Below are 22752 nucleotides of genomic sequence, written 5' to 3' on the forward strand. Positions count from 1 at the left end.
TTTAAACCATGCCTACATGTATAATGGTTCAATATTTGCATAGTATTTACATTTCAAAAAATCAAAATAATACTGCAAATCATTTTTAAAAAAAATGATAAATGTTGAAAGAAGCAATATTCATGTAAATGTTGAGAATAAATGAATAAAAAAGCTGCAAGATAATATATATTGGTGTAAGGAATCAGAGGGGATCTCACACAGAGAGAGAGAGAGAGAGAGAGAAAGAGAGAGAGAGAGAGAGAGAGAGAGAGAGAGAGAGAAGGAAGGGAAAGATGTAGCTGACCTCTTTGTGACATAAGGCAAGACGAAGAAGAGCCAGACATGGATGAGGATGACCAGCAGGATCTGGAAGATGAACTTCCCCAGGATGTTCTTCCTCAGGTAGAGGGCACGGTCAATCACAATCAGAATGAACTGGGTCACCAACATGATCAGGAACGGAACAGGAATCTGACAGAGAGAAAGAATAACAAACATAGCTCCACTGTTCATGTTATTTGACTGGATATTTGACCAATTTAACAAGCAATGAAACTTTGCTGAAGATAAATTTTCTTTTTTCTGCTTTTACAGTAAATATATATATATATATATATATATATATATATATATATATATATATATATAGAAGCCTGAATGTATATATAAATTGCAATCATTAAAAGGAGCTGTTTCTAAAATTGGCTTGTCAATTCAATAACATACCCTGTCCTCTGTAATGTATTCGGTCACACTGTCTCCTCCAGAGGTTTGCTGAAAAGAACAGATCAAACATATCTCACTTATCTTGTTAAAGTAAAAAAAAAAACATGATTAGTACAGAATAACCAATAGTGTCCTAGTATGATGTTTAAATGGCTCATAAATCTTCTGCATAGTAAAATATGATAACTGAACATGACCCCCGTACCTTAAACATTGACAGTTCAAATTACAGGTGTATGAAGATCATGTGAACTGTTTGAAAATGCAGGCTGTCCATAAAGAAGGTAATAGAGACCCATAATTTACCTCTGGTCCAAAGGCCCAGTATCCAAACACAAGTATCAGGAAGTTGATGAAGTCACAGAAGAACATGGTAGCATACACATCTGTGGTTGCGTTGTACTTGGGGTCTGTCAGCTGACTGTAAAATTTCTTGAATGGCCCCAGCACCATCTGCAGACTGAAATTGAATATAGCACAAATACATATAGAAATCTTCAAATTAAGTCAACAAAATGTTGCATTTATATACACATACAGTCAAAACTTGGCAGTTAGTGGTAGTAAACTTTGAAACACAACTAGTCCCTACCCTGGTCCACCTTCACTGTCTCCATCCGATTCCTGACTCGTACTGGATTCAACCTGACCTTCCTTTGAATTGTTCCTGACACTGCTCTCAAATGACCTAGCTCCCTCCTACAGAGGATCAAAAATGATTGATAGCTGTAGCTTGCAGCATGAAAGTTATATCAATTATCCCCCTTTCTTTTTTTCTTTGATTGGTTTTAGGTGGTTGTTTCCAATATTTAGATTTGATTAGAAATTATACAATAGAGATTTAGATTTTAATTTCAATCCATTATTCCCTTTACTGTACCTCTTGGATAGGAGTGGTGGGTGCTGAAATCATTTCCTCAGCTCTGTCCACATCTGCTAAGGTGGCATCAGCATCCTTCCATAATCCGTATCTCTAAATACAAAATGTGAATCAATCGTGACTTGTTTCATGAACATGTCTAACGAGACAAAAACATTTTACATTCTGTAACCTTGAATCAAATTAACGTTAGTGAAAGTCCCACCTTAAGAATTGATCGGTGGATAAATAAAGCCAACAGAAGGATGAGGTCAGCCGTCACAAAGCCGTCTTTCTTCTCAATGCCGATGATTCGGGGCGGCCAGAAGGGGTTCGTTTCTATGTCCGTGTTGTTATTCCAAGAGAAAAAACCGAACTGGAACAGGTACTTGATGACTACCACAGCCTGTAAAGTACAGAGGAATCAATAAATGTCCATAAGACTTCACTATAACCGAGTTTTACTGTATCTATTTGACAAAGAATACCATATGCACTTTTAAATAAATCAATGATCATTGACGTACCATATATACATTATGATTGTGTGTTACAAATTTTGCAAAAAGTAAATAAATCTGTTAACTTTTTGATTTGGCACATCATTTTTACCATTTTATAGTACCTGCAACACAATAGTCAAAACAATTCATGCGTGTTTAATTTTTTGCAATATGAAATTGATCAAGAGAATACAGAAATAAAGATCCCCACATCCGACCCCCTCATTAAACAGTACATATATTTAGTATACTTCTAGGCCCCCTGCTTTATTTATTTATTTATCTGTACCTCTGTATAAGTGATGGCAGTGATCCAGAACATCTTGGAGGGGCGGGGCACTGACAGCATGCCCCACAGGAACACTATCAGGGGAAGGGGCAGGGAGAGCAGGCTGCAGTACAGGATCTGGTTTAGTATCATCAGGAAGTAACAGACCAGCTCGGACCGGGACACCAGGGCGTAGTACGTCGCCTCCAGCAGCCGATACACCTTGTTCTTCTTGTTCTCAAACTTGGTGGACGGTTTGCTCTGTACGTTTCCATCCACATCATCTCTTTATGAAAGTAAATACGCAAAATAGGCTTCTTCATACAAATTTTGGTCTTCAGTCATATGATATAGAGGTAATGCAGTTTTCTAAAATGAGTACTGTAAATGTATTACATTTGACTGTCTATTCTTTTTAGCGTCTTTGGTGGAAATCAACTTTTTCTAAATCTAATACACCATTAAAATGTCATACATATGCGTATAAGAATAGGAGCATCCAGAAATGCTCTAATTCAAATTCACACTAATATCTTAAAAAATTCATTTCCTCCAAAAATCGTACACACCAAAAGAATCCAGTTACAGTATTAAAATACTAAATCTTCCAATTTTTTCCAAATAAGTTCATTTGAGGCTGTTCTTAAATGATTGTATATTTTTTAAACTTTTCAAATATCAAAGCTTAAGCTTGATCCTGCAAAGAGGCATAGCATTGAATAAAACTTACGGATCTGGTGCCTCTGTATCCACAATACTGATATCTGTAAAATCGACTCTTTCTCCACTGAAAAACACAGAACCTTCAAAGTCAATGTAGTTCTAAATGTTAAAAAACAAGAGGCCAATAGGCTCTAACAGTCACCTGAGTAGCATAGCCCATACCCAAATTTGTAAAAGAATCTCATATACCCTGTATGCATTTAATTAATTAAGTTTCATTCTGGAGAAAAAATTTAAAATAGATGTATTATAATGATGACCACCTCCCTGTCTGAAATCCTTCAAAAAGGACTATGAAACATATAATTTTAGCGAAAAATTCCTATTTAAGAATGCAAAATTGTTAATGCACAACAGATGACGCACAATGATGGATGGGCAAAGGCCATTTGCAATAGGTCACCTGAGAGACCGAGGTGACCATAAAAATTTTTGTTTTCCCTTGGACTGAAATGTCACACTTTCATTGGTTTATACATAGCACGTGTTTGCCTCATATATCTCTATATTTGTTCGGTGAGAAATAATATTAGGCAATATGGCCGTCATTGGCCGACACTTCGCTTACTCATTTCGACATTTCATAGTATCTAATACATAAACTGCATGCCGTAAGTTCTTAAAGTATTTGGAGTAGTTGCCCTTTGAAATTCTTTAAAATTAGAGTAGTTGCCCTTAGAATATTGACGTCACATTGTTTTGTCTGGAGCAGAACAAAATGGCAGTGTCGAAATTTGCTCAAATCTCTGCAGAGGAAAGGGAGAAAACATTTAAACTGAATAGCAACACATCATTGTATGTAAACATGGGTGAAGCAAAGATTTTTAAAGAGTATTTGAAAGGTGCGATTGATAATTTTGAAGAGTTTAAATGAGTTAAATTGGACGAGATGTTAGGGATCTTGTACATGGCTTTGCTTAGATCATCGCTATTTGTGAATAAATATGTCGCTTGATAGTCCTCGGGAAAACAAAACACTTATTAGGTTAGTTACTGACTCACTACGGAAATATATTGGGTTGATCAATCTCATAGACGGCTGGGCTTTGCCTCGCCATCTATGAGATTGATCAATCCAATATATTTCCGTAGTGAGTCAGTAACTAACCTAATAAGTAATAGTACAAGAGCAATGCAATGTAATTGTGGCCAACATCTAATATAAACATCTGTTAAATTGTGAATTTTGTGGAAATCTAAATTCCTTCATAATTAACGTATGATAAACCCTAATTCGCCAAACTGACAATTTATACATGTTAAAAAACCAGAAATTTTACATGTATACCATCTTATGTTCTGGAGGGGTGAATTCTCCTTGGATCCATTTTCAAATAAGTGGACATGCTGTGTATGCATATCTGTATCATTTCCATGTGAAAAACTCTATTGCCTTGCATGATGGTTTCATGGTTTTTGCAAAAAAATTGTTTCAAGAATCTTATCCATAAGAAATCAGCTATTTCTACATCTATAGGTACACATACCTGGCACCTGATGGACCTTCATTCCCATCATCCTCCAACTGAAGACTCACTGTCGTGTCTTTAATAACAGGTACAGTTTTGTTTCTCTGTGGATTAGAAAAATAATACGACATCAAAAATAATCAAAATTCAAACATGATGATTACAAGTAGATGCTATAAATCATTCTTTATTTGACTGCACGAAATATTCAGGTTGTTTAAAAATTACCTGTCTTCATTAAATATCAATGGTCGATACTTTTCCATGTAAACATACCACTGAATGTAATAAAGCCTCAATCTTAAACATTGCAAATCAATTTCTCATGACTAACTGAAATACCTTTCTTGTATAAAAAAAGATGATTTACAATGTATCAGGTAACCTATTACAGTAAATAGACAGAAGGAGAGATAAGAGATACCTGAATCAGAGCCTTTTGAGCTTTCATTTCTTCTTCCAGTGTTTCTGCTACCTTGCGATGATTGTCGGATACCCTATTAAACTTTTCTATCATCCAATCTACCAAACTTTCCAATAACATTTTGATCAGTTTCAGAATATTCAATATTTTATCTAGTTTGGAATCTGTAAAATAAAAATGATTTTTTAAAAAGGCAAGAGTTTTATAAATAAAAACATCTTGTCTAAAAAATCTAGTCAGAGTACATAGCATAAAGCCTCGTGGATATGAATAAGACTTTACAGTTGTATAATATTTCGTACCAGACTTGTCTTCCTTTACTTCTGAGCCTGTTTCATTACCCTCTTCATCCTTCAGATAGACACAAATATGTACAAATGTGAAAATTGTTCTGATGCATGAGTATACATGTTTATTGTAAAATAAATTTACTCTACCATTTTTTAGTCCACTGTTCCATATTATTTGATCATCATAATTTCTCTTACCTCATTTTCTCCTTGCTCCACTGCAGCTTTGGCACCAGACTCTATAGCAGTTGAGATCAGCTACAAAAGAGGATTCCAAATACATCTCATAAAAGTTTTGTATTAATGTCCATCAATAGCATTCATATTCATGATTTAGGCAAGTCAATCTTTTAATGACAGTTAGATGTCACTATACAGCAGTTGCACATCCACCCCCAAAAAAGTCAGTTATTTTACAGTTTACAGATAATTAATTCCTTCCCAACAGTATTCAGTGAGGACCACAGAATTGTCCTTTTACCTTTAGAGGATCTGCTTTGTCCTCCTCCTCCTCAGAATCTACACCAATTGTGATACTTGTCGGGTCCTCAGTATGAGCCTCACTTTCATCCTCAAAGAGATAGTAGTCACCAGACCGGATTGCTAAAATATCGCATCACAACCAATTAGCAGGGCAGTCTTTTGCAAGTACTTTGATTTACCGGATATATGGTCTTACATAAAGTACCTACTAGTTATAAAACACCAGGTACTACCAAAGATTTTTTCAATGTCATAGATTCAAAGTGATAAGAGGATTTTAAACTTCTCTTAATTCTTTAAAAGATTTAATACATCACATATGTATGTAAGAACAATCATTTCAAAAACCACTAAAATAAACAAATTCTTCATCTGATTAAATGGTCCAGATCTTAATTTACCTTGAAAATGTTCGTCCGGCTCAGTGAAGGCTTTGTTACTGCCTTGGATTCTCTTGTGTCGAAGGATCTCCATCTTCTTCTTGATATTCTCCAACACTTGCCTCTCCTCTTCCCTCTGTTCTTGTACACGAGTCACTAGTATATGGTTGATGAGTTCTGCACCCCTGTATCATAATCAGATAAGAGTCAAATACTAGAGTACGATATCCTCTGAGTTTGAATTTTCATTTCATTCCCAAAACTCTAGTATACACAATGTTTCTGCGTTTGAATCATTGCTTATTCAGAATTACATTAAGAATTTTGGCCACTATAGATTCCATACATTTGGTCAATTTCACCCAAATATTGGTGTATGCAATGGCACTGAAACAATTTTACCAATTGCAAATTTTTTTTACTGAATCTACAGTTCAAGCACAGTACAATAAAATTTGTTTTTAATTAGCCCCGTTCTATTGCCTGAGGGTATATGGGAATACTGTTAAAAAAAACCCTGTATAAAGTTTCTGTTCAGCTTCAGTGTTTTATGTACCTTTGCCCACACTGTAATTTTGAGATTTTGACACAGACCTGGCAGCGAGAGCATTCTGGGCCTCAGCACTGGCGATGATGTGCCGGAAGTAGTGGCTGTTGTAGATCCTCAGCTGTAGCAGCAGGAAGGTAAAACAGACCACATCCCAGCTCAGGCCCGAATCATCCTTCTCCACCTTACAATCAAATCCATCAGAACCTATACAAAGTACACACGTTAAAATCATTCTTCTGTACGCATTACAAGCATTGCCACTGGAACCTATACAAAAGAGGCACAGAAAAATCACCCTTCTCTACCTTATACCAATAATAATAGCAAGTAATGATTATCAAACACACTGAAACAACATACTGATATACAAACTTAAGGTATACTACAAGTTCTTGTTCCGCAACTTAGATTAATTGGGGGGGGGGGGGGGGGGGGCGGGGAGGGGGAATCAATGACTCATCTTTTTAAGCTCCATGGATTCCAGACCTCAGGATCATGAAGCAATTTCAGACTTAAGTCAAAATTGCAGTTAGTTATAAAATTATTGTTTATCACAATATGACGATTGAAATTTGTAATCAACAACTTACCGTAATATTAAGACACTTTTTATACCATTTGAATTTTGTCAGTGTTTTCCATCAAGAGAAGTTAAGACGATCCACAATTTTTTACTTTTAAAGTCTAAAATTGCTTCATGATCCTGGAGTCAGATCTCGTCACTGGCCTTAAAGATTCATGGCTAGTAGAGGGATTTTGTTAATTTTGTTAGCTTTTTCATGCCTTTCCTGAGAAATTACAACTTACAATTTTTAATGACATTCATATGCATACATGCTGAAAATCTGTTAGTTCTTGTAATGTGTCTTTTGGATTAGCAAGCAATATGTACAAATGTATTTCTAAGCAACCTTCTCTTACATATATTTTGCATTGCCAGCTTCGACATTTATTGTCAAGTCAACACGATACAGTTAATTTCTTAGCATCTACAAATTCTATGTAATTAATATAAACCTTAATGTAACATCATACTCCTACTACAGTAATATATTTGCATTTTGGTTTTTAAGATCAAGGGTTCATCATATTTGATAGCCAAGGGTCAAATGTGTCCAATAAATTTGACCCTTACTAACAAAGAAGCTTTTTAAATGCATCCACAATACATGTACTATGATGGGACTATTTACCACCACAAATGTATTGATAGTAAGTTTGTTTGGCTGTCCAAAAGTAATTCAATTTTAAAATACATATACTTATACTGCAAGAAGTTACATAACAAATTGATTCATCAGAATTTTACTCTCTACCTCTTCACATTATTTGGGATAGGCATTGCGTAAACTAGCGCTCTCTAAAAAACAGGGATATCAACCTTTGAATATTAATTACTGCAAAATCATTTACCTCAGTTATGTATATTTTAAATTTGTAAGCAAAACTTTTCACATGATATCCTATTTCAATATACACATAAGATATAAAGCTTTGATGAATTTTTGATTAATTTATAGTACTAAGACAAATAATTAGTATATATATGTTGATAAGCCTCTTTTCTGGCAGTATGTTGCACATGTATGAGAAATAGGAATCTGTTTATAATAAGCACTATTTAGAGCCATATACAGCTGTGTCAGGGGGAAAAAGCATAGGTGTTCTGTATAGCCTAGTCTTAACTATTCTAGGTTTGCAGTACTAAAAACATGCAGGGATAAAACACCAACCTTCTATCACACCTGTAAAATGTTACCATATTTAGTGATACATTCATCATAAATGACCAAGCATACATGGAAAAATAGTAAAATTCTACTCTCCTTAACAATGCATATGCATAAATGTGTAACAAAAAATGACATTTTCTGACACGTTTCAAAAATGGTCATGAATTTCAATGTCTCTTTTTTGCAGAAAATGAAATCTATATGAAAACATTAGCAGCAGGTCTGTAGCTCCCGGTCTGAAAAAATTCGGATGAATGACCTCGCAGCTACAGTGCCTCCCATTGTTAAAATCTGCAATTTACGGTGCACAAAAAACTGCGCTAGTTTTGGACTGATTAACTTTATTTTCGAACAAATTTTATACAAATATTTGATTCCAAAAAAATTCTGGGACATTTGACTATAGATACCATCACTTTACTTGCCTCTGATTTCTTTTAAAAACCATCACCAGCCCCGTAAATTGAAGTGGTGCAATTTGTTTACATGTAAAAATGGCGACTCTCGATCTCGACGTGAATTTAACATACTTCAATTTCTGAGGTCAGTTAGCGTGGTTAAGAGAAAGTTTTAGGCAAGTTTTAGGCAAGTAGTAAATTGACTGAAGAGTTTATTGGTACTAATTTTTTCCACAGAATTTGTGTGTAAATAAGGTTAATTAGTCCAAAACTAGCACATTTCTTTGTGTGCCGTAAATTGCAGATTTTAACCATGGAAGGCACTGTAGCTTCCAGGTCGTCCATCCAAATTTTTTCAGACCGGGAGCTACATACCTGCAGCTAATGAAAACATGTGCATTGCTAAAAAACATTCCGCAATAAATTTCTTGTCCATCAGGTAAATTACATCAGGTACTCACCTGGCGAGTAGGTTTTGGAAGGTGATAGACAGGTGAGGCCCAGAAGCTGTATCAGCCAGCACTGGTTGTCATACAGGTAGTCAATGTAAACACAGCCCAAAAGCTACAATCACACCAATGAACAAAACACTCAACTCATATTCACATTTAGCATTGACTTTCAACATTTTAAATTATGGATCCTTCTACTATAATTTTTTAATAAAAAAGTTTTAATCAATTTTTTTTTTGGGGGGGGGGGGGGCATATGCTCATAATTTTTCTATTTGAATAAGATGGTATATGTACATACCTGCAAGGAGGCTTTAAGGAATATGACAATAAAGGTGTAGCCCAAGAATGTGTTCCAGCTGTAATCAGAAAATAAGGACATTTATTGAATGACCAATGGTCTATAATACCAGTATATCAATATTACCATAATTTACTGCTTTGTGAAGTACAGATACATGTAAGAAAGAAAAGGCAACAAACATGTTTCAACATTCTCCAGCAAAAGCTAAGCTATACTATGTCACAAGTTTCTGCTTCCATCATATTTTGCGTAAAACATGTATCTCTCAATAATCATAATCCTTTGAGCCCAAACTATTCACTTGAATGAAAGAAGACCAGAATATCCATTTTGACACGCCCCCTCTACCGCTTCAGGTTTAAATACATAACCAAATTAGAAAGTCTATGGGGATTTCACATTGTAAAAGTCATGAAAGTATCCTGGATGATAACACTAAAAAATTGTTCAAGGTGTTTTGAGTACTTCTGAATGGAGAAAAGATATAAACATTTCACATTTTGAATCTCCATACATTGTTTGTTTTTGTCCCTTATGATTTAAATTGTATTTCTTGACAGGTATGTATATTTAAATTTACAAAAATCATCAAAAACTGATGAAAGCAATAACATGGAACAGACTATAGAATGATTTTGACAGAAAATGTTCACTCCAGTTGACACAGTTTATACAGACGTACCTTCTCCTGATTTTCCTGAGAGGCTTCAGAATGAACTCCTGACCGTACCACATAAAACAGAGCGCCCCGATGATGTAGCCCATACTGAACAGGTTAATCCGGGTGGTGCCGGCCAGGAAGATGATGTACAGGGTCACCCAGTACATGTAGGAGAAGAAGCCGCTCTTGACAACATCCAGATAGGACCTGTAGACACACAACAGAACAGTATAGAAGTCATTCCCTCCAATAGGCCTTTGCTTATTACAACATCAATGTGGGTAAAGGATTAGATCAAGAGCAAGCTTTACATTAGTTTATTTCTATCATTCTACATAATATACTTTGTTATTAATATGAACATGTCACTTTAATAAGAGGTAAAATATCTTGTGCTGTGGCAAATGGGCAGCATTACATGCAAGCCACTTAAATAAATGCAATCAACTGAAACACACAGTAATATCAATATTTCTGGGTTACATGCTGCGTTTTATTGCTCATCACACAAATGAGGTAAATAAGGAATTGTTATTCTGGGAAAAGGACAACAAAACCATGACAACACTTTTAACAGTAATCTTTACAGGAAAAAAGACCACTTGTGATATATATAAGGTAAGTGACACAAGGATGCATGACCATAAGTAGTAAAATTCACAGTTTAGAAATAAACTGCCTGTTAAAAAGTTCACCGGGATATGACTTGTTTAGTCACATGATCAAATCCTGTGAAGCCCAAAAAACTTCTCAGAAGATTTGATCATGTACCAAATAAGTTCATGTCATGTTGAATTTTAAACATTGCTGTTTGTTCCTTATATATTTACGTTTGAGAATGAATATCAGATGATTCCCTTGAGAGCTACATAATTCAAACATCCAGTCATTTTCATTTTTTCAAAAGACAATATCTAAACTGAAAATGTATTGTCAAAACTGGCTGAAAGAGCACTGGGTGAAGGCAAATTCTGCTAAAACATTAGCTATAGGTGATATAACACACTCCACAAAAAATCCATTATTATACATACCTCCTAAGGCTGAGAAAGCATGAGTTTCACAAATAAGATATGAACTGTTAATATGATGGTCATTTGACCTTAATTTTTCCACATGTGCAAGAATTCACATGTAGAGTCAGAACTAAGAAAACACAATTGTTACAGTACTGTTACATATAGTTACAAAATACAAAGCAGTACAACCAGGACACACTGAAGCCTTGTATAAACCACTGAAAATAACACAGAATAGCAGATAGTTGGTGGATTTAAGCACAGAGAAAGACCACTGACAATAGACTTATCCAGTTTTCTTTATAAAATTTAGTTCCCCACTAAAGTAGACACATGAGTTGAGATATCCTCCAGTGTAACTTACTCATGGATGGTGGTGAAGTCTTCCACAGGGATGGGCATGTTGGCCTCCACCTCTTCCAGTATGTCTCCATTGCTGCCTCCACCATAGGAGTGGGAGGTATCTGAGTGGGCATGGGCCTCTGTCCGGAACACCTGCCACTGTAGACACACAAACAGCAGCAGGAAAAAGTCCCCTACAAAATAAACATAATAACTGAGAAACACACCTGGAAGATTCCAAGGAATTCTTTCGTCATCAAAGAGAATTTTACATTTGCCTTAATGAAGAGACTGCATGACCAATTGCAAAAATATTGTGTTGGGCAAATGAAAACACTGGGAGAATTTGTTAATTCTAACTTGGTACAATTATTTTGATGATATTTTCGTAGCTTACCTATAAGCTTGTTCACATCAGGTGGATCAAAGTAACTAGGAAGGTAGAGCCATGTTTCTAGGTTTTTTCCTGTCTCTGTGGTGAATTTCCAAGGGTATTCTGCAAAAAAAAGCTTATGATAAAAATTTCAAATATGAAAAACACAATATTTTAAATCTCTCTCTCTCTCTCCACAACAGACTATCAAGCTTTTCGGAGTTGGAATATGTGTAAAGATACCTATACAAGCCCCTGGAGGGAAGCCTAGGCAGAGAATGTACTGGACAGGTAACAGTACGGTCAGTATGATGGTGAAGATGGGCCAGACCAGGGCATTCTTTCGTCGACTCAGCAGCAGCAGTATTCCCAGACAGATGGAGTACAACACACTGTAGGCGTCCACTCTCACACAGATCACAGTGGCCATCATGATATAGCAGATCTGTCAGGTGGTCAAAATATCAAATTACAATGGTACAATGTAAGTACATTTCAAAGACAGGAAATACACTAGACAATCTAAAAATATGAGATAATTTAATGTAGAACAGATGACCCAAACCCTCTCTGAAATAATTGCTTGTAATAATTACAAGTTCATGTGTTCCAAAATCCTAATTTCATTTATTATTTTTACCAAATAGATTTATTTCAAAAGTTTTTATTTCATGCATGAGTTTATCTTAAATACTCTGTAAATTGACATTGTATCTTAAAATAAATATGTACAGCATACATTTATTCCACTCAGTGACAAACCTCCAATCCAAATTTGTAAAAGAAGTAGTTGGCAAAATACTTTGCACAACTCCACAAGTTTTTATCAGCATTTTTGCGGTTGGTGCTACTGAAGATGACTCCTTTAGGAATGTCAGCGATGCTGGTATAGAGGCGTCGCCGGGCCTGTCTGTAGAAGATCACTCGCTCAAATATCAGTACCACCAAAATCAGGATGTAATTCTGCAATAACAAGAAGTTAAATAACAATTTCAGACAAGGTTAATCATCAGTATTGCTTAATTTGATGTATTAATTTGTGTTGCAATAACAAGAAGTTAAATAACAATTTCAGACAAGGTTAATCATCAGTATTGCTTAATTTGATGTACTAATTTGTGTTCCCATAGAATTCATATCCTTAATACAAGTAATTTTCCTGTAAAACACTCTAAATAAATACCGGTAGTCTTATGTTAAATATTCACAATTTGAGGGATGTAAATGTTTATTTTAATCTTTCTTACAGCTAATGGTCCATATAATAATATTCTCTCTCTCTCTCTGTCTCTCTCTCTCTCTCTCTCTCTCTGCTCTATAATCAGTTTATAAGACAACAGAACATATAATCCCTAGTACTTACTCTGAGATAGTATGAAAGGACTCCTTCTTTATCCAGGCCCACCCACTTTGCATTGTTGACTGTGCCATTGCCAAATGGATTGATGACAGTTTCTGCTGGCAGTAGATCAGTCAGGTTTGTTATGTTGGTCACTGGAGCTGGGGTTGTTGATGAATTGACACCGTCATTGGTGATCTACAAATAAACAAATAATCAACTACATGTAAATCAAAGTCTTTATATATACTGAACTATTTGATCTATAGATATGTGCATGATTATGTAAAAATAAAATATCAAATCAATTTCTCTTATTAGTGCTTGATAACTCACTTTCACACATCCAATTCAACAAAATGGATCTTATTCACTCAGTTTCATGTGTAAAGTGTAGACTTTGTAATGTGCAAGTAATACAGTAAAACACGGTTATAGCGAACATGCTTATAATGAATTGACGCTTACAGCGAAGTGATTTTCATTTCCCAAGTCTCTATCTCATGTTGTAAACTTGAAGAATATAACGAATTATGCTATAGCGAAGTTAAATTGCCCGTCCCTGGGACTTCGTTATAAGCGTGTTTTACTGTAGATTTTAAGCCTTTGCATATTGAAAAACAGACTTCCAGTTTTATGTGTGAAATGAATTACAATTGTATGCGTGAATAGAACATTCAATTTTGCTGGTAGCATCTTATCTTTGATCGCAGCTTGATACAACCTGTTTCAAATGACAATGAGAAAGCTCAGCCTTACCGTGCAGTTGGAGTTCCAGTACTCCTTGTCAATGATGCTGAGCTGGTAGATCATTTTGGCTACCATGGCAATGGACACCCATATTCTACACACATGTAACATCACTGTCCATCCCCTGGTGATGGGCATAAACACCCCCAGGATGATCACAAACACCCCTCCTATGGCAGACAACTAGGAAATAGAGGATTAAAAACATTCATTGCAAGTCAAGCCTTCAATTTCAAATATGCATACAAAATTTGCACAAAATTAAGCCTTTCCTCAGTAGAAACATGCATTAATGTTTACACTTGAACTTAATAAAGTGCCTTTTTTCATTAAAATTAAAAGCATAATGACTCATAAGCATATAACAGTAATTATCAGCTTGTCACTGTTGCTTGATCACATGTTGGGAAACACAATCATATGAATACCGGGTATCCAGATGAAAAAAATTTCATAAATTCAATTACATACCCATTAAAGCCCAAAACTTCACAAACTGCTATGTATACATTAATAAAGAATGACACAACCAACAATACTAACCTCGCTGACACAGACCATGAAGATGGTGAAGAGAACCACTTTGACAAAGTGGACCTCCAGTACCCGCCACAGGACGGTGGACACCTCCGCCCACACCTCGCTACACTTGTGCCACACGGTCAGGATGTAGAGCTTCACCTTCTTCCTCAGTCCTGGCAAAAAGTTACAACAGATTCTGAACAAAGTCCTGACAAAATGTTACAACAGATTCTGAACAAAGTCCTGACAAAATGTTACAACAGATTCTGAACAAAGTCCTGACAAAATGTTACAACAGATTCTGAACAAAGTCCTGGCAAAAAGTTACAACAGATTCTGAACAAAGTCCTGACAAAATGTTACAACAGATTCTGAACAAAGTCCTGACAACATGTTACAACAGATTCAGAACAAAGTCCTGGCAAAATGTTACAACAGATTCAGAACAAAGTCCTGGCAAAATGTTACAACAGATTCAGAACAAAGTCCTGGCAAAATGTTACAACAGATTCAGAACAAAGTCCTGGCAAAAAGTTATAATAGATCAGAACAAAGTGCAGGTAAATGATCAACATGTCAAAACACAGAATCTTTGAAAAATTCAAGAAATTAGAATTTCTTTTGATGCATAAATCAGAGATGTTTTCCAATGTTTATTAAATGATTAGTTAAAATAGCAACTTGACAATATACCATGCACAGGGATGTTTTACACTATATTGATAGATTTGTAAAAACAGTAAATACATTTTAGTGACTTCTTTATTACTTTCCTAGCAGAAACATATTTATTGCAGAAATAATACTGAACCAAAGTGGTCTGATTAAAAAAAAATAGAAATACACATTCAGAGCATAAAATGACTAAATACATGTTAATCTCTTACCTTTTTTAATGATTGGTGGTTCAGAATCAGTAGTCTCCCCTGCAGTGTCTGTCATTGTGTTAGTAGCTGGCTGATCATCTTTTTTATCTTCATTTCTACCAGAAAATAAACAAAACATATAAACCTAATGTCACAATTAAAATCAATTATTTCCATGTGAATCTGTTGTTATATTTTGATAATTAGTTCTACATGTAACTAATGATTAAAATCATTATATATTTTCGCATGGATTCATCATGCCGTACATATACACATATAGTTGTTACAATTATTTTAGCATTCATCTACTATCAGTTTGCCTGCTTACTTGACATGTTTGATGTCGCTGAGCCTGAGGAAGGTGGCATGGAAGTAGTGGACCTGTAGAATGATCAGAATCAAGAAGCTGGTCGGAGTCAGCAACTTCACAAACAGAGTGGCCGTGTTAAACTGCTCCAGGCCGATATCTGAAAGTCTGTAATACAAACACAAAATATCAAAGTACTGAAAGTTCTGATAGTTTCACAGAGTGGCTGTATCTAACTGCTCCAGACCAATATCTGACAGAACACAAAATGAACATAAAAAATCAAAGTACTGAAAGTTCTGACAGCTTCAGGAACAAGGTGGCTGTATCAAATTGCTCCAGACCAACGTTTAAGAAATGACAAAACAAACACAAAAATCAAAGTATTTAAACATCTTATAGCTTACAAACACAGTGGCTGTATGAAATTGCTCTAGACCAATGTCTGACAGTCTGTATTACAAAATCAAAGAACTGAAAGTTCTATACGAACAATATGTCAAAACTGTTTGAGTTTGTGTCAAACTGTTCAAAAAACTGGTAGTTCTGATATAAAATGGCTCATATATACATGCATGTAAATACACCAAAATACCTTATTCTTTTTATATATTGTTGTATTGTTCAACTTCAATACACAGACTTACATTTCGTCTGAGAGTCCTGTGTTGTTTTGCCAATAGCTTGGGAAATCTTGGAACTGATATGTGTAGAGTATTATCAGGATACCCATAGAATAGATGATAATGACCCACCAAAACACATACATAGAGGCCCTCCACAGAGTATAACTCATCTAGAAAGGAACATAGTGCAAAATTAGGATTTAAGGATAAAGCTTATGAAACAACATGATTATGATAATCTCACTATTGCACTTTGACACTGCATAGTAAAATATGTACTAATATCTTGACACAGGACTAAGTACAATGCTTAACCTGGTTCTAGGTTATTAAATTTACATGGTTGCAGATGTATTTTTTACCTGGAAGGTCAGCATAAAGAGGAGGAATAAGATCAGGTATATAATCCTGTAGACAACTACTTCCTGTATAGAAATCAACAGCATCATCCCAGTGCACACAAATATCCAGTACTTGGACAGCAAATTCCACACGTAGACCCCTTAAATATAGGTAGTGGACTATATCAACTAGTCATATTTTTGTGTTTGTAAAAAGTTATATCATTACTATACCAACATTACTTAATCACAATTATATTGTATTAGCACAGAGAAAATTTTTCTGTTTAATTTTTGACCTCATTAATCACAGAGCAAAATAAGAGCAATATTAAATTTGACTTTGAAAGGTACGCTATGAGACAAAACCTTCTAAAGGTGTATATTTGGGCTTAAAAAGGAGGCTTTAAGGTGGTATGGGAACATCCATATTGTGAGGTTCTTTCTACTGAAATAAACAATAAAATAAATTATAATTTTTTGTTCTCTCCAAATAAATTACCCAACAGCGTAGTGCAGTGGATTAGAGCATAACCTACAGATCTGTAAGTCATGAGTTCAAATCACTCTGGGGATTTTTAAATTGGTTTAAGTATTTTGATTCTAACCTACTTTTTATCCATAGTAATATTGACTGGTGTCCCATACCACCTTAATTAACTCTGTATGTAGTATCAATATACACAAACAGGTGCAAAATCATTTCAGAGACACGTAACATCTGATTTTTAATATACACCAAAAGATAAAAATAATAACCCAATACACTGGTAAAAAACCTATATAGTAGTTTATAAGTTCAATTAAAAGCTTGTTGTCAAAATGTTAAATGCATCATATATTGCAAGCCCTAGTAAAAAGAATTCCAAAATCGTTGCATTCAAAGTCAATCCACATAGTTGATCATTCAAAAGGGTGCAAATAGTCTGTTTTAATCTTTATTTTGTTCAAGCAGAGTAGTCAATTGAGTAACAAACACTGTTAGACACCATACATGTAATAAGACAGTACTAAGACACTCGCTCTGTTTGTTATTTGGCTCTGTTTGTTATTTGGCAATGTATGTGTGTTAGTACAGGCCGAACATTTAGCAGCAAGGTTTACCAATAGTTCTCACTGCCTCAGAATGACCTAAATACAGAAAAAGTCTGTTCATTAATTTTCTTGGTTTCATTTTTGTTTGCAGTACACACTATATTCCATGCCTCAATCTGTCCACCTGAATCTAGGTCAAGATTGGATTGCTGAAATAACTATATATAATTCGATAGCTTTATAACACACTCACACAAGCAGAAATTAAATTCATCATGTCTTTTTTTTATCTAAGTGTGATTGTTTGAAAGTGTTTTGTGATGCAAGAAGACATGTCTGAAAACATGATCTATTAGTACACAAGCATGTTAGTGTCCTGGAAGAAATACATTTTCACGAACTTTAAAATAAAACAAGGTACTGCATACAGGAAAATATTCGCCTCTGTTTTATTTTTCCCCCCTTTTGCCCTCATCGGCGGGTGAATTTAAGACTGGGTGAATTTCAATGTCTCATATTATATCTATTTAAACACAACTCTGTCAAGGCCAAATTAAGATGGAGCAAAATTGTTTGGAAGTGTAAAAGGGTGAATTACAAAGGGCAAAAATAACACTGTATACAGTATCTCAAAAACTGCAAGCTCCTTCAATTACGTTATGTCTATTTATTGCAAAACTTGTGTTATAGTCATTAGTTTGTTGATAAGGTAATATAGGCTTCATATCATGAGGTTTAAACTCTAAGAAACACAGCATAAGTCTAAATCATGCAAACCTGCAGAAGAAGTCTGGTTAAAAGATGCTCAAATAGAGTAAAAAGTATGACAACTGAAACTAAACGAGGGTTTAGGCATACCTATGAGCTTGACTGTCTGACCATCATATCCATCAACCTCATCCAAAGACGGAATGTCTACATGCAAAAAAATTGTTACAACATCAAAGCATCAAGCCAAAGGAAAAAATAAAAGGACTAAAAATAAGGAAAAAAAGTTACTAAAATTAAAGTGGTCATTTTTGTTTAACATGCAACATAAAACATTTAGTAGAAATATGAATTTAGTATCTAACCACAGGATGTAACAATCCAAATTATTTAAAAAAGCAGTAATAATAATGGCAAATGAAATGTTTAACAAACTGCCTGTGTTCTTAATCTTAAAATTATTCAGAAGCACATGTTCATGCAAGATTCATGATATAAGAGGTTTGCCATTCTTCCCCAATTCTATCCACATTGATAAATAAAATTAAAGTCTGACATGCAGTCTGTTCCATTTTACGAGACAGTGGATCATACATCATGAATTTTTCCAACATGCATACATTTGAAAACAGAAATGTGTATAGTATTTAATCTCTCATGTCCCAGAGTTCAATATATGATCAAGCAAGGGAAGTAAACCATGCTTCAAAAGGAAATGTACCTCATTCAATACAACAAAAGGGAACCGGACTTGGAGGGAAGACTACAGTGTTTAAACTTGAAACACTGATGATAAATGACACATAAAATATGCTACTCATATGCAAGTTCTCATATGATATCCCATTTGATCGCTGATATCTTGTAAAATTTTTTCCTGTATTTCTTTAACATTGTTAACATGTACCAATAATATCACCTTTACTAAATGAACATTTCCTTTCATCTAGATCTGTGTTAAGATTTTTCAGCACCAGCTTGCAGATTTCTTTTGAAATCAGTGTTTCAAGTTGGCTGCTGTAATAATGCAAATGATCATAAAAAAACCCAAAAAACAAAAATATAAAAATATGCATTGGTACCATATTCATCCTACCAAATGTCCCTGCCTTCATAAGCAACCAATACCCTTTTTAATCAACCTAGAATAAGGGGCCTCCTAAATACACATTCATGATACCATTAGGACAGTTTTTTTATTTCTGTACTTCTGTTCCCTTTGAGAAAGTTGAAAAGCAAAGTTGACCTTGTTGTATTTAGTATCAACAAAGAAATAATTACCTTTGACAAAAATATTTTGCTAATCACAGTTGCACAGTTTTGGTCAATTTAATTTAGTACATCATGCCTGGCTGATAAAATGCTAAAATGGTGTACAAAATAAATTTTTGGAATGATCTACTAAATTTATTATTGGAATAACTTTTCTTATATCTTGTCTAAAAAATTCTTTGTATTATAACACATGCATTATTTTTGTGTTACCTAAACTCCCTGTCAAATGAAACTCTTAATGTAGAGACTAAGCGACTTACAAATGAATATTAGCTAGGGATGCTCTCACATAACATTACATCCTTGTCACAGACCTAAAGAGATCCCCATTCTTTTTAACATTCTAGTGCCTGGGGCACATAATATGATGAATATGGTATACCATAATTTAAGATTCCCAATTTGGTTTCTCCTTCACCAATCAAACAATTCTTTACATGGAGCCTTACACTTTGGTGACTGAGTTATGTCCCACACATCCTCCTCCCCATCTGACATCTCCCTGAGCCTTATCCAGCCCTCTGTGTAAGAATCCTGAGTGTTAACAACAACACACCACAACACCTACATCTCTAACACGGTCAGTAATGATGAGTGTTTTAGTTATCAAGCAAACTCAACCCCCACCAACACCACATTGATCTAATCTTGAGTTACACCAATATTTTTAACATTAGATGATGTTTTTATGACAATCACTATACACCACATTTCTTCCTAAATATAAAGGAATACATACTATGGGTCAATCTGTCTAAAAGCAAATTGGTTAAAGTTGTATGGAGGAGTTAACAATATCTATCGTACATGTGTGTATATAATGTACTGTTTCAACTTTTGTTTTCCATGTAGCTCTGACAACTTACTGAACCAGGAGCCGGGCGACACCCCCTCGGAACTGAGTGTTTCCATGGGAACCTGAGAGTTGTCTGATGACCCTGATAGCTTTCTCTCTCTAATAAACTGTCTCATGGTCAGCCAGAACATACTGGTGAATAAGATCTGGAAAATTAAAGGAAGAGACTATCATTATAATTTTTACACAATACAAAACACACCATCAATACAAAATGAATAAATTATTTATCATTACTTCAATGTATCTTTCTTAAAAGTTTCTTAATACACCAAACTTTTTCTAAATTATATGATTTTATGCACCAAACTTATAGAAATTCATCAAATTTAAGTCTTGTTTCTGTGTAGTATTTGCATTTACTTGGAGTGCCAGCTGTAAACAAGGGTACTTGAACTTCTTGAGTCCGATCTCATCCAGCTTGATTCCGTTACTTTCCTCTGGAAGTTCCTTGAGATTCATGCCATAAACAAACTGAATGATGAGAAGGACCTCCCCATAGAGGACTACAGCTGGGGAACACACAAGACACGCCTTCCTGGACTGAGGGACCATCCAAATAAAACAGGCAGCTAACAGGAGGACAAAGGTCAACCAGCTGTGGTAGGTGATGCTCCAAGCCTGCAACATACACATGAAACATAAAACTGTTTCCAATACAAAATGGAATTTATACATAAAAACCCAAATGATATTTTTTTCTACTTCTTTTTTCCCTTATACCAGTAGCTGATATTTCTGACTTAATTCAAAAGTATGAAAAAAGAATTTAATAACATTGATATCTCAGCATCAAAAGTATCAAAGCATATATTATATTCCATGCATATTCCAGTTTTTAGGAAGTCCTTTCTAAGTCCTTATCATTCATTTATTATTAAACAGAGCCCTACCATCATTGCTATGAGTGATAAGACATAGCTCTGCTTCATGATGTACACAAACAAGGAAACCACTGGACTTCTCTTGACGTGGGGCTTGGTCTTCTTTGGTTTGGAACGATTTGAGCCTCCATCTTCTTCGTCTGAATCCAGCATGGTGGGCGAATCATCCTTATTGCGTTGTCTGGCTGGTTCCTCTGAGAAGGTCTCGTAGGACTGGTTCTCTCCAGCATTTACCAAGCTCTGTGCAAGTAATAATGAAACACTTGTGTGACTATTCAATTAATATGCAGCATTAAAATAGACAAATTAACAAAAAATGTAAGGTGTAGAGATTTTAAGAAATATGATCTCATCATCTATTCATATTTAGGAAATAAAGTTTTACAGATCCCAAAGAAGTCCAAAGTATGATGTTTGAAGAACCGGTTTTAAAGATGTACAGATTATATAAATGTATAGAAATGAAAATCCCAGTGAAAAGGTTATAGTTAATCTTGATGGGAATGGACATTTACATATCATGACTTGAAAAAGACTTTCTATAAAACTTAGGTAAAAATGGAAGCCTTTGTCAAGTCTCTTTGGGTTAAATGAGATGAACAAAGTCAGATGTATACATGTAAATACATATAGAGGGTGTTCCTGAACCTCAGTATTTATGCATGATTTAAATTACAATGCATTTCTCCCTTTTCATATTGCCATTTTTTTTAACTTCAAGGTGACAATGCTATCAGTTTCTTTCATCAATTTTTATCAATCAATAATTGTTCAGCAGTTTCAGCTCTCTAGTGCCCTGTTTTAAAAGTCAGAGTCCATCATATCACAATGAAGAACAGTTATGATGTCTAATTTGATCCACAAGTATCAGAATTAGTATTAACATCAAGAGCAACATTACATAATTTGAAACTTTATTTGAACATTTCTGGACTTGTGTTAAAAAAGGTTGGTATGCAAGTTTGCATCATAAAGACTTTATTAGTAAAGAGTGAATTTTTTGGGGGGTATTTGTAAGGGATAGGCTGCGCTGGCAATATAACAAGGACATTACATCTATAACAAGACGTCACTGTGCAGTTTTCCATATATTCAATTACTACGACTTTGTCTTTTTCTTATAAAATATTGAAGATATAGCCTGAAAAATCATGCATTTTGTTCACCCAGTATTTGGTACTGAAGAGAAGCTCATTATATACCATAATATTCTTCAAACATTGAATAGAGATTGTACTGAGAACATCCAAAACAATATGCTTCAAGCTGGCATGCATTCAGAGAGTGCAAAGAAAACAAAA

The 22752-nt window shown here is 34.8% G+C and overlaps 1 protein-coding gene across 15 annotated transcripts in view; it reads right to left on the reverse strand.

The window, feature by feature from the left end:
* Window positions 1-22752, reverse strand: part of LOC128187932 (piezo-type mechanosensitive ion channel component 2-like) — a 46090-nt gene that overhangs the window by 15275 nt on the left and 8063 nt on the right. For 5 of the 15 annotated variants that reach the window (XM_052858630.1, XM_052858636.1, XM_052858629.1 and 2 more), the window contains 36 exons: window positions 21461-21691; window positions 20931-21188; window positions 20578-20713; window positions 20161-20232; window positions 18587-18643; window positions 17798-17824; window positions 16715-16854; window positions 16374-16522; window positions 15748-15894; window positions 15438-15532; window positions 14572-14723; window positions 14038-14211; window positions 13303-13476; window positions 12702-12902; window positions 12183-12384; window positions 11964-12062; window positions 11589-11760; window positions 10227-10412; window positions 9542-9599; window positions 9250-9352; window positions 8391-8402; window positions 6702-6861; window positions 6129-6292; window positions 5726-5847; window positions 5443-5502; window positions 5257-5305; window positions 4955-5118; window positions 4549-4634; window positions 3069-3125; window positions 2360-2624; window positions 1794-1973; window positions 1589-1681; window positions 1301-1407; window positions 1015-1168; window positions 709-756; window positions 287-453 (listed from right to left, as the gene is read on the reverse strand). In XM_052858630.1, the coding sequence (XP_052714590.1) occupies window positions 287-453; window positions 709-756; window positions 1015-1168; window positions 1301-1407; window positions 1589-1681; window positions 1794-1973; window positions 2360-2624; window positions 3069-3125; window positions 4549-4634; window positions 4955-5118; window positions 5257-5305; window positions 5443-5502; window positions 5726-5847; window positions 6129-6292; window positions 6702-6861; window positions 8391-8402; window positions 9250-9352; window positions 9542-9599; window positions 10227-10412; window positions 11589-11760; window positions 11964-12062; window positions 12183-12384; window positions 12702-12902; window positions 13303-13476; window positions 14038-14211; window positions 14572-14723; window positions 15438-15532; window positions 15748-15894; window positions 16374-16522; window positions 16715-16854; window positions 17798-17824; window positions 18587-18643; window positions 20161-20232; window positions 20578-20713; window positions 20931-21188; window positions 21461-21691 (4721 nt within the window). Of the gene's footprint in view, window positions 1-286; window positions 454-708; window positions 757-1014; window positions 1169-1300; window positions 1408-1588; window positions 1682-1793; window positions 1974-2359; window positions 2625-3068; window positions 3126-4548; window positions 4635-4954; window positions 5119-5256; window positions 5306-5442; window positions 5503-5725; window positions 5848-6128; window positions 6293-6701; window positions 6862-8390; window positions 8403-9249; window positions 9353-9541; window positions 9600-10226; window positions 10413-11588; window positions 11761-11963; window positions 12063-12182; window positions 12385-12701; window positions 12903-13302; window positions 13477-14037; window positions 14212-14571; window positions 14724-15437; window positions 15533-15747; window positions 15895-16373; window positions 16523-16714; window positions 16855-17797; window positions 17825-18586; window positions 18644-20160; window positions 20233-20450; window positions 20466-20577; window positions 20714-20930; window positions 21189-21460; window positions 21692-22752 lie in introns of all 15 variants that reach the window. The other 10 variants (XM_052858631.1, XM_052858632.1, XM_052858628.1 and 7 more) reach the window with 10 other exon arrangements.

Source organism: Crassostrea angulata, chromosome 6, assembly GCF_025612915.1.
Source record: "Crassostrea angulata isolate pt1a10 chromosome 6, ASM2561291v2, whole genome shotgun sequence".
Taxonomy (NCBI): Eukaryota; Metazoa; Mollusca; class Bivalvia; order Ostreida; family Ostreidae; genus Magallana; species Magallana angulata.